The 12312-nt window shown below is 46.3% G+C and overlaps 1 protein-coding gene across 2 annotated transcripts in view; it reads left to right on the forward strand.

Moving 5' to 3' along the window:
- Positions 1-12312, forward strand: part of zgc:110045 (uncharacterized protein LOC664755 homolog) — a 132611-nt gene that overhangs the window by 70460 nt on the left and 49839 nt on the right. The window contains exons 6-7 of one of the 2 annotated variants that reach the window (XM_068051401.1): positions 6026-6154; positions 6500-6643. In XM_068051401.1, coding sequence (XP_067907502.1) covers positions 6026-6154; positions 6500-6643 — 273 coding nt within the window. The remainder of the gene's footprint in view (positions 1-6025; positions 6155-6499; positions 6644-12312) is intronic. The other variant, XM_068051391.1, reaches the window with a different exon arrangement.

Here is a 12312-nt window from a genome sequence, read left to right on the forward strand (position 1 = left end):
ATTATTGTGAAAAATGTATTTTAAACAAACATCATCAAAGTTCTGAAAATGTATACCAGGGTATGCAATAGCAGGTTACAAAGATTTGCTTGAAAGGTTTATTAGATTTGATGTTCATACTTGTGAATATATTGCACTGTATACAAATCAAAATATAAGAGAAAACCTGACTTGAAAAATTAACAGGAGTCTACATATATCTCTATAACCAAATCTTCTAAATGTGATGGAATTTCACAAAGTCATTGGCACCGATATTTACTGGGGCAGGATTTCCAAGCAGCGAGGAGAAGTTCTATTAACTTTGAGTGTAGTTTTAATTCCACAACATACATTTTTTTTTAATGAAGTGTCTCCTGACAACGCAGAGCATGTGCAGAGTGATCACTGACATTATCAGTGCATCCAAACATTTGCCAGCTTGCCAGTACGAATACGCGCATGTGCGCGGCGACGTCACCACATAATGACATCAGACGTAATGAGATTCGCGTGTTGCCTCACCTCTCAATGGTTGCGATCGCCACCTCCATTACCCCCAAAAGTACCCTGCTCCCTCCCGCCGCCTCAATCACCGCTCCTCTTCCCCGCTCACTCCTGCGACCGCCTACTCGCTGTTCACTTCCAGCCTTGCTGCTTGCCCTCCTCGCCATTCACACTCTGCTCGTTCCCCCCAGCCCCCGCCGCTTCTCTGGGCGGTGAGGCAGGGAGCAAGTGACAGGAGGGATGGGTGGGCAGATAGGCACAGGAGAGAACAGCGGGATGAAGCGGCGAGCAATCGGGAACGGCGGGATGGAGCAACAAGTAGTCAGGACTGGCGAGCAGGAGGGCGCGGGACGGAGCGGCAAAAGGAAGTGGCGATCACGGGTAAGAGAAGCGGCGATTGAGGCAGTGGTCGGGTGAGAGAGCAAGATATTAGCGGGGTGGTGGAGTTGGCGATTGTGGCCATTGAGGGGTGAGGGGGTTTGGGTTCAATTAGTTATTTTGTGTCAAATTGAGCAATACCATTTTTATTATTGGCAGCTGCCTGAGACATCGCAGACAATGACATTTCAGTCAATGAGACTGCATTTGCGCATGTGCCAGTACTGTGCCATCTACTGGTTGCGTTGTCAAGAAACACTGCCTTTTTTTCAACAAGTTCCCCACCTGGAGCCCCGCCTGACTGACAGGCCTGGCTCCCTGTAGTGCAAGTTCACTGCAGATGAAGCCACAGCCCAGGAGCAGGTAGATTTCCTGTTGCTTGTGGTAGAGATCACAAGAGGGTTTAGTGGGCCCAGCGAGGATTGGAAAGAGATTGGCAGAAATGAGCATTTGAAGGGGTTGATGAGCACAGTGGGGTGGGAGGAATGGTCAGTGATTGCAAGGGGTGTGGTCGGTAATTGCGGGGACAGTGATCGCGGGGAAGGTCAGCAATCCTTATTCCCTTTAGCTGTGGATTTCCCAATGCCCGGTAAAGCTGTCTGGCTAGCGTTAGCACCAGAAGAGAGACAAAATCTGCAGACTCAATGAAATATTTAAATGAGCTACCCGCCTCCTATGAGTGGGCTGGTTGCCCGCCAACCCCACCCTGCCTCTGTTAAAACCAGAAGTAGGTGGGTTTGAGGCGGGTTGGGTTCAGGTTTGAAATTTTTTACATTTTAACATTCCATCTGACTTAAATCCAACTTTTTGGGGGGGGGGGGGCGGGGTTGGGAGTTAAAATTAGCCACTTTTGTTTTATCCAAAAATTATAATTGAACTGATCATTTTCCCCTGCCAACATTAGAAGCTATGCTTCGCAATAAGATTTGTGTGAGATGTGGCTCATCATTATGCTGCAATCTCATTTTCAGTCCAAAGAAAATTTAAATCCCCAAAAGAAAATTCTTGTCCCTATTTGCTTAGGAGAATGACTGGAAATGTATTACCCAGCACTGTGGCCCAGGATATTGGCAATCCAGCTCATTGTTCCTTTGAGCTTGGGTTCACTCTCCCTCACACTGATTTCCCAGTTGTAGATGTGTTGCAATGGAATGAAGGAGGAGGGAAAGTAGAATTGGAGTACCAAGAAGCAGGCATTTGCACTGTACATCTGGCCTGACAAGGTGCCTCGCATGTTAGGATTTAGGAATTTAATATAAAGTACCCCCAAAAAATACTATTCTCAACACCTCCTCCATTGCTACATAGTTCAGTGCAAAGAGCAAACCATTTTTTAAAAAATGCTTCTGTTTTTCACAGGAATTTCAGTAACACGGTTTGTGTACTTAACTCAACTTTGCCACTCAATTCCTGTCTATCACAAAGTCAGAACTTGAGTGATGAGCTGAAGTTGATGGATTGAGTTCACAAATTGTACCTCTATGAAAGCGATAGCTTCAGAGTAGTAAAATAGGTCCTGATATTTTTCCCAAAGCCTGGCGAAAACCTACAGTGAAAATGTGGCGGTCACTTACCCCTTCATGATCCTGCTGCCTTCTTACCATGTCCCAATATTTGACCGGCTCTTTTGAGCAGGCAACTGGGACACCTTGAGGAAAGCAGCAGGGTTCTATTTAAATATGGAGATCAGGGTCCAATGATGTAACCAATCTGCAATTTTAGTTGGAAGCCTGAGTGGGGGAGCAGTGACAGCTTCCTTGTCAGGCCAAATCTGTCGAGAACTGGGTCATGAGCCAGGAGATGCCCAGGAAGGTAAGCTTTAAATTTTTATTTAGGTTTCCTTAAGCAGGATGGCTCCTCCAAGCCTCAGAAGGAGGTCTTGGACCTTCCTTGCCCTGGCTCCCCTCCTCTGCTCAATTGCCTCCTGAGACCCTCCTCTTCCCTCAACTGATGACTGGCTGCATCCTTTTGCCAATTCCTGCTTGCTCCTGTCAGCCAGATAGTGGATCTGGTAGGGTACAGGCAGGACTCTGGAAAATTTATGGGCATGAAGATTAGCCGTTAATATCGTAAATTCTGGTGGGTAATTTTGCCATTGTGCAAATGCTGCCTCAGCTGGCAAGGGTGGCGTTCCTTCAGTCATCTGCAGGTTAAACAGAAGAAAGTGGAAGACTTTCATTCTTCATCTGTAGGTTGTTGGAGGGTTTGCAGCTGTGGGATTTTTAACTTACAGGGTGATTTATCATGAAATCTGTGTCTGGGTTGCTAGGGAGTATCGGCTTCCAGAAAACGGTTTCTCCAAGTAAAATTGACAGGTCCATTCATAAGTTTAGAGTTTACTGCACTGTTCTTTGCTGGTACAACATACCATGACTGGCTATTAGAGCCATTTGAACTGATTTTCTAACTGAATTTGTAATTTTTTTTTAACTGCATCTTTAAATGCTTTTTCCTTTTTGTTTTTCCAAAGGTGGGTTACATATAGTGGCTTTGATAGCCATATCATATAATAGTATGCCACATTAAGTTATGCTAACAACACCACGTACAGGCATGCTAGATTTGGGTTGCACCATTATTAACATATAATAAATCTTTAGATGTCTCTGCCTCATTTGTTATCTAAGCTGAAAATATTATGGGGGTAATTTTCCAAGTTTGTGCTGCTATCAGGAAGCTTTCCCCACATAGCAGCTGCACATAACAGAAACATAGAAAATAGGAGCAGGAGTAGGCCATTCGGCCCTTTGAGCCTGCTCTGCCATTCATTATGATCATGGTTGATCATCCAACTCAGTAACCTGTTCCCGCTTTCCCCCCATACCCTTTGATCCCTTTAGGCCCAAGAGCTATATCTAACTCCTTTTTGAAAACATACAGTGTTTTGGCCTCAACTGCTTTCTGTGGGAGCGAATTCCACAGGTTCACCACTCTCTGGGTGAAGAAATCTCTCCTCATCTCAGTCCTGAAAGGTTTACCCCGTATCCTTAGACTATGACCCCTGGTTCTGGACTCCCTCACCATCGGGAACATCCTTCCTGCATCTACCCTGTCAAGTCCTGTTAGAATTTTATAGGTTTCTATGAGATCCCCCCTCACTCTTCTGAACTCCAGCGAATATAATCCTAACCGGCTCAATCACTCCTCATACGTCAGTCCCATCCAGGAATCAGTCTGGTAAACCTTCGCTGCACTCCTTCTATAGCAAGAACATCCTTCCTCAGATAAGGAAACCAAAACTGCACACAATATTCTAGGTGTGGCCTCACCAAGGCCCTGTATAATTGCAGCAAGACATCCCTGCTTCTGTACTCGAATCCTCTTGCTGTGAAGGCCAACATACCATTTGCCCTTTTTACCACCTGTTGCACCTGCATGCTTACCTTCAGCGACTGGTGTACGAGAACAGTGAGACCAGGTCTTACTGCATATTCCCCTCTCTCAGTTTATAGCCGTTCACTGTTGGTACGCTGTCTACATTTTCCCAGAAGGTACTGCCATGGCTAGCAGTATAGACTCAGTAAATTGGCCTTCATATTTGTGCGTGAATAGAAACAGAAAATTGCTTCAATGCTGTAATTTCCCTTAAGGGAATATAATGACATTATAATGTTTACAAAATCAAGTGTATTAGAAAATCTAAATGAATGTTTTCAGGTTGCTTTGTAGAGTAATTCTTACACCTTTTAATTTGTTTTTACCTTTGTGAATTAATTGTGCTAATGAAGGGGATCAGTTCACTGCTGGGTAATGGAATAATTTCATATATCTCGTACCCAGTAATAGCAATCAACACTCCAATGAGAGGTATAGCATAGCCAAATACAGTGTAAAGCTTTACTTTGCCCCAAAAATGGGCAAACATTTACCATCTACAGTACTTGTTGCAGAATCCTAAACATATTTCTGATCTTGTTCCATCTTGCTTGCCCAAAGTAGTTTTTTCCACAATATGTCTTAATCCAACCTCAGAAAAACACTCCCAATTCTTCTATTTCCCATGTCACCTATATTTGGGGGAAGAATTCCTCTCTGCAGTTTTCAGCAGTAAAATCAAACACCAGTTTGTAATAATGAGTTTACGATTTGTTTCAAACGCATACAGCAAATCTCCCCTCCCCTTCTCTATAGCTATCTTGCTCATTTAGTAGCTTTTAGTGCAGAATTGTAGGCAATTCTATGCTGTGGGCTTGCTTCCACTAAAAACGCAGCCAAGACTGTCAAACTCAATATAACCAGTGGAAGGAAGAGAATTTCAGCCCATGAATCTAAGCTTGATTTGATTCAAAGCCTGGAGCTGAAAGAACAATGTGCTAACCAACTGTATCAGTTACTTCATCTAACTTTTAGCACCTTTAAAATATTTTTATATTGAGTTATGGTAGGCACTGCCCTCTTCTTTACCAATGCTGGACATTGTGTTCAGTCTTTGTAAATATATATCTAAGGCTTTCTATGAAAGTAATTTACATGAGTATTGTGGTAGCACAAACTAATCAGGTTTTCCTTTAGAATTCCACATATACCTAGCCATCTTTGAGTATCAGTGGCATTAATGCTATTCATGTCTGCCACAGAAAGAGTATGAACCTGTTCATTGATTTATTAAAAGTGTATAGTCATGGTAAATGTGTGATACAATGTAGTTGAAAAATTTATAGGTATGCCTTGACCAATCAGAGTCAAGCTGCCTGGTTTAAATTTCAAACAAAGCTTGGCAGTTGACTGTCAGTCACCACAAACTAGTGCACTTTCCATGGCAACGCCTCTACCAATCAGAGTTCATTTGCCAACCAATCAGCACTCTCTTCTCATGCAGTATAAGTTGTTGTTTTCCCTTACATTGGTTATTCTTACGAATTGTTCTGATGAGTGCAAGATGAAAAGCTTCAACAACATGTCTCTATTTTCAGCAATACAAAAATATTTACCTTTAATAGGTACATATTGAGAATCATTCTGGCGGAAAGGTGTTTCAAGATATATTATTGCTTGGTGTTGTTGAAAGTGCTGAGTGCTAAGTCATTCGAAATTCAGTCATTACAAATGTTTAAGAAATAATTCTTGTGTACGTTTTAATCAGTAGATTCAAATTGTCATTCAACTTCTTTCTACTGTATCTGTGGAAGGGTATAAATATGCTATTATTCTCTGTTTATAGACCACAGGGGCCCAGGTGCAGGTAGCAGGTGATATGCTTCCAAACTCCACTGAACGTGCAGTTACTATTTCTGGCACACCAGATGCCATCATTCAATGTGTAAAACAGATCTGTGTGGTGATGCTGGAGGTATGACATTTGGAGAAAAATGCAAACTGTATCCTCACATTTCAATTTGCAGTCACTACCTACAATAGTAGTAATCGTACAATTATGCATGTTTTCAGTAGTAGGCGTGAATTAATATATTATATAATCACATTATTAGTAATCTGTTAAATCATAAAATTAATCTCATTGTTAGTAATAGACATAAGGAACTGTTAATCATCAACAATATTTAGTTGTATGTTGGAGTTAATGCTTCAAATTGTTTTGCAAAACCAGTTACAAAAGCAAGAAAAATCCTTTCAATTTAGTAAGAAGATATGTAAGTAAAACGTTTCTCTATTACTTTATGTTCCTTGTCTTTAGTCCCCACCCAAAGGCGCCACTATTCCCTATCGCCCAAAGCCTGCCTCTGCCCCCGTCATTTTTGCAGGTGGCCAGGTAAGAGCAGACACCATTTTGGCTTCCGCAGGAAACCACAGCGTCTTGGCCCACCATCAGCCAGCACCTGTTAGTTTTCAAATTTTTTTCTGTCTTCTTTCTTGTCTTAATTACTAATTTAGAAACTTAGTATGCCTGAATATTATTTATGTAGGGGTTGACTAATAACTTACCATTTGATAATAATTCTAATTATTCTCAGTTTTTCCTGATACTGCATCAGTCTGAATTTGTTCAACAGTTTTTAACAATATTGAGATGACATTAATATGTATTGAACTCATATCTTTTGACTTTCTATCATACATATACTATATTGGTCTTCCCCTATCTCAAATAATGATTTGGTCAGATTGTAAAACTGGAAATCTGTGAAGTATTGCATGTCATATTATCTTGCTCAGTTACTGTTTTTTACATATTTTATAAATAGCTTTATTTTTCAATTTTGAGGAATTGATTGCCCTTATATATTTGGTATATTTCATTGCATGGTAACCATTTCAATGTTTAAAGTATATGCCACAGGTTCTAGGCAGAGCACCTAGTAATGGATATTGTTACTTATCTGTGATCTGATTTTCCTTCCGAGGCAGGAAACAGACGTCGGGAATGTTTCCAGGTCCCAATCCTGTCCCTGGAGTAAAGTAGTCACAGACCCTGATTTTAATGGGGCGGTGTGTTAATTGGCTAGAGTGCAAGTTTGGTGGCTAATTAGCAGCCGCAGGGCAGGAATGTAGATGGACCAGAAAGAAAGCGAGCCTGATTCAAACCCACAACAGCAGCCATTACTATCGCTGCAGTTTCACTGCATTACTTGCTGAAATAAACATGGAGCAGGAGAGGCAGAGGCCTGGAACTTGGGGCAAGGCTGGCCCTCGTTTTCATGATGGCGACCTGGAGATTCTCCTCGAGGCAGTGAGGGAGAGCAGGAAGGTCCACTTCCCAGAGGGTGGCAGGAGGAAGCCACCCTCCCAGACCAAGCAGGCCTGGATAGAGGTCACCAGCATACTGAGCAGATGGTGTGTGGTGCACAGAAACTGGGTCCAGTGTAGGAAGAGTTTCAATAACCTTATTTGCTCTGGCAAGGTGAGTGCAATGCTGAACCCCCAAGACAGGCCTCTGAGTACCTCCAGCAGATAGACCAGCTGAGGAGCTCATGGCACATGCTGTCGAGAACATGAGAGGAGTGTGTGCCTAGGGTACTTACTGACCCCTCAGCAAGGCTCAGAACCATTGTGCTGTTGAGGAGCTGTTAGCAATGAGACATGCAGCCATAGAGACCAGCAGTTCCTGATCTCTCTTTTTTGCCCTTGCAGGATAAACAGGCACATAATGCCCATGAGAGGACCCAGATGGCAGGAGGGGTTCCCTACCTACATGTTATCGCCACAATGGAAGAGGAAGCCATGAGATCGTCAGGGTCGCTGACAAAGAGCAAGTCGGTGAAGGCGAGATGGGCATCCCTGGTGGAGCGGGCAAAGAGAAACTGGAATTCATTAAGGGGGTGCATAGTACTCCAGTCTGTCTGACAGCATGCTGAAGACTCAACTGCATTAGGAAGCCTCAGCACTGAAGATGCTTCTGTTCTTCAAGGCTATTTCTCATGATCTCTTCTTGTGTCTCCCACAGGTGTTGACATCGAAGCCGACTCCCTCACCATCACTGAGCCAAGCACTGTCAGAGCTCAGACCAAGCACCATCACATCTTACAAACAAACCCTGCACCAGTGCAGATACAGTCATTTTGCTGGGTCCTTGCGCACGATTAGATAGGGTGGCACTAGGTGAGGAGTATGTCACGAGTGTGCAGGAGGTGGTGACAGAGACAGCTGTGTGCAGTCCCTCTCTGAGGATGGGGAACAGCTACAGCCCCACTCATCTGGGTGCAAATGCAGGGCCTCAGGAGTGACAGGAAAGGAGGCTGTACTTAGATCAGCATCAACAGATGTGCTCCGACATATTGGAGTTCCCTGAGGCAGTGCACATCATATGCTGAGAATGGAGAGGTCTATCTAGCTTATGTGCGCCACCATAGCTCAGGGCTTTGAGCACATGAGCTCCTCCATTGAGAGTGTGGCCAACATCATGAAGAGCCATATGCTGCAGCACTTGGAATCCATGCAGGCACTGCACGCTGACATTCACAGGCTGCATAACATATTACAGAGCCTGGACCATTCAGTCGTGAAAATGGCGCAGAGCTGTTTGGATGGGATGCCAGTTGCACCCGAGCTGGTGTTCCCCTCAAGTCATCTGAGATGCCAGCCAAGGGATGAGGCTGTCACCGAGGAGGATGACGGTTCCACCCCTCATGGGGTGCCATCATCACCATCACCCTCTTTGGCCCCTCTGACTGAGGGAGCATTTGTCTAGCAGGGCCCATTGATGGAGGCTGCCCCTGCAATGGCGCCAGAGCAGCAGACTTTGGAGTTTCTCCCACTGGCACCTTTACAACAAGGTTGACCGCCATGTGCATCTCAGGCACAAGCAGAAACAAATAAGCAGGCTGCCTCTACTCCCTCCAAGGCCACAAGGGGAGCAACGCATAGAAGTGGATGAGAGTGGAGGCCACCTCGTCGGACGGAGCGCTGAGTCACCGGGGTATCACATGTAACTATGCACTTTTTGGGTTGGATTTAGTGGGGCCGGCTGGGCATCCGATGCTAGACTGCAAAGGCGGTAGGAAACCTGCCTCGACCATTCAGAGCCACTCCACCCGGCTCTATTTAACGGTACCCAGGCAATTAACCGCCTGGCACCAGGATCCCCGTTCCTTTCACAACAGAGATCCTGCCTCCAAGAGCTGCCGGCCAGTCAGAGGGATGACAGCTCAATGGTATTGGCAGCACCACTGGGAGCGTTGGCCAGTGCCTGCACTGCGGGAGGCCTGGGAGCAGGCCCACCGCTGGAGACTCGGACTAAAGTGAGGCGGGGTCACCGGGGCCAGTCTGGCAGGCCCCAGTGATGGGGGGGAGGGAAGGTGGGCATTGATTGCAGAGGGAAGGGGGGATTTAGGGCGGTGATTGTTTTATACCAGGTCCCTCCATGGGCCATAGATTTCCCATGGAGAAGGGTCCCCGGCCCAAGCCTGCAGGGAGTTCACCGCATTTTACTGAACGATCTCCCCATGTGGCAGAGGCTCCCCCTCCCCACTGCTGGCTTAATGCCAGTGGTGGGGGGGGTAAGGCCCTTAAGTGGCTGATAATAGGCCTTTTATGGGCCTGAATTGGCCTCTGGGTGGACTCTGGCCTATCCCGCCCCCGACCTAATTGAGGAGCAACATGCCCTCCGCCCCCCGCCTCCCGTCACAATTCTATGGGGCCCCCACCTCCTAGCCCATCTCCAGGGGGCCAATCAAATCCAGCACCATGTAAATATTGACACATGAAGACAGATATGTGAGCCTCCTTTTATTAATGGCGGTACAGGGATGAAACGAAGGGGAGCAAGGATCCAGGAAGGGTGACAGTGAAACCTCTGGGAAGATGTGCATCCTCAATGATGGTAAGAGTTGAACTGTTCCAGGCTGCATCTTCAATAGAAATGTTGCCATAGGCATCTGAAAGAGAGATTCATTTTATGCTGTTCCTCCTGGATCGGAGGGGCACTGCTGAAATGAGCTGAATCAGATGATCTCTGATGAATCTCTTGAGCCCTGAGCAGGGCCTGGCCACCTCACTGTGCAGCTGGGCACCTCTGTATTCTGCATCTTCCTCCCCCTCCTCTGCCTCCTCCTCTTCCATCTCCTGTCCCTCCTCTTCCTCCAATGAACTGTGTCCACCCAGTGCTTCACCATCTTCAAGGTCCATGCCTCTCTGGAGGTCCATGTTATGGAGAGCGCAGCAGATAATCCATGTATGAGACCCTTGCAGGAGTGTACTGCAAGGCGCCACCCAACCGATCCAGGCACCAGAACCACATCTTCAGAAGCCGATGGCCTGCTCAATCGTTGTCCTAATGAGCAGACGGCTGTGATTGTAGTACTTCTGTGCCTCTGTCTTGGGTTCTCATAAAGGGGTGAGCGGCCATCTCTTCAAGGGATATCCCTTGTCCCCTAAAATGAGGGATGGATTGCTGGAGGATTGAGCTGTGGCAGCTGCTAGGAAAATGAGCGCACACATGCAGGATGCTCTAGTTGTGGTCATAGACCAGTTGAACATTGAAGAAGTGGAAACCATTCCTGTTGAGAAATCTCACTGGGTACTCAGTCGGTGCCTTGATGGCCACATAGGTGCAATTGATGATGCCCTGCACCTGGGGGAAATCCAGTGAAGGAGGCGAAACCCACCCATTTCTGTGCCTGCGAGGCACTATCTGTTTGGAATTGTTTGTACTGCCCAGCTTTCGCAAATAGGTATCAGTGACCTGTGAGATGCAGTGGTGTGCAATCATTTGTGAGATGCCACCAAAGTCTGCAGCTGATCCTGGAAGGAGCTAGAGGCAAAGAAGTTCAAGGCCACAAAGTCTTTAATGGCTCTTGGCAGGGCGTGGCGAGCAGTGCTGTGAGGTATGAGGGCTTCCACGACAAGGGCACAAATCACTGTGATCATCTGCCTGGAGATTCGGTGCCTCCTCTGGCACTGGTTCTCGGTCATCTCAAGGTAGCTCCTTCTTCAGTGATAGATCCTATGCTGACAATATCGTCTGCATTGCCATCCTGCCCCTCGTCACTTTCCTCTGCCTCGTGCTGCCCGGGGCTCTGTCCTTCCTGCAGAGAATGTTGCTCCTCATCTTCACTGGACCCAAAATCTGAGAGTCCCATTGCCAGCTGCTGCCTTCCTTGTGCTCCAGTCACTTCCCAAAAGTGTTTGGAAGCCTTGCCTCCTCCTCATGCCCCCGCGATCCCAGAAGGGTGATGACCCCTGTGTTGCCCAAGCTCTTATTGAACACTCTCCCCACAATCTGTGCTGACCGATTGCCAGGTTCCCCACTTCGCTGTTCTCCCTTTCGTGGGACCCACCTCATTCCCTGGGAAGGCCATGATTGGCTCCCTACTAGGTATCCGCCTCCATGCACCTGGTCAACCCCAGAGCCTGTGTGCAGCCCATGCACCTCACCAAAATCTGAACATGGTCTTCAGTTAGCTCTCAATGAGCTCTTTAACGACCTTAATTGCAGTTATCAACGGATATGACAGGTTGGATCAGGCAGGTTCTTGGGGCCACCCTCCCCCGGCCTGGTGAAGCTCACCGGTGCTGGGAACGGCAATGGGAAACTGGCATGCCGCACAGCAGCGGTATTTTCATCCCCCACCCATCTCTATTCCTGCCCCCAGCTGGACTTAAAAATCCAGTCCCTTGTCTCTGCTTGCTAAAACAATGTACAGTTTCTCTCAGTGCTGATTCTAAAGTATGCCAGTTTTTTTAAACCACATTTTCATGAAGTCATGCAAGCCAGGAAGGTTTCACTTTCAATCCTTGATCCATAATGAGTCCACTAATCTCAGCTGCAGTGACAGGAGGAGCATAATTGTCCACAGTATCCCCAGGCTAGAGATGGAAAAGCAACCCGAGTTCCTGCTTTGGATCATTGTCCAGTGATTCCTGCTTGTATGGACATCAGGTTAGGATAGGAATAGTCTTAGTTGAGCTGCCCCCACTGTTGAAAGGCCACCCAGTGCCCAGGCTTACCTGTGATGAATAGTCATTTATTATTTATTTGTACTTTAGCAACGCTGATTGCAATGCAATCCCACTGCACGATAAGTTGCAGTCTATAGGAGGGGAAGGAAAAGG

The sequence above is a fragment of the Heterodontus francisci genome, chromosome 2 (genome assembly GCF_036365525.1).
Source record: "Heterodontus francisci isolate sHetFra1 chromosome 2, sHetFra1.hap1, whole genome shotgun sequence".
NCBI lineage: Eukaryota > Metazoa > Chordata > Chondrichthyes > Heterodontiformes > Heterodontidae > Heterodontus > Heterodontus francisci.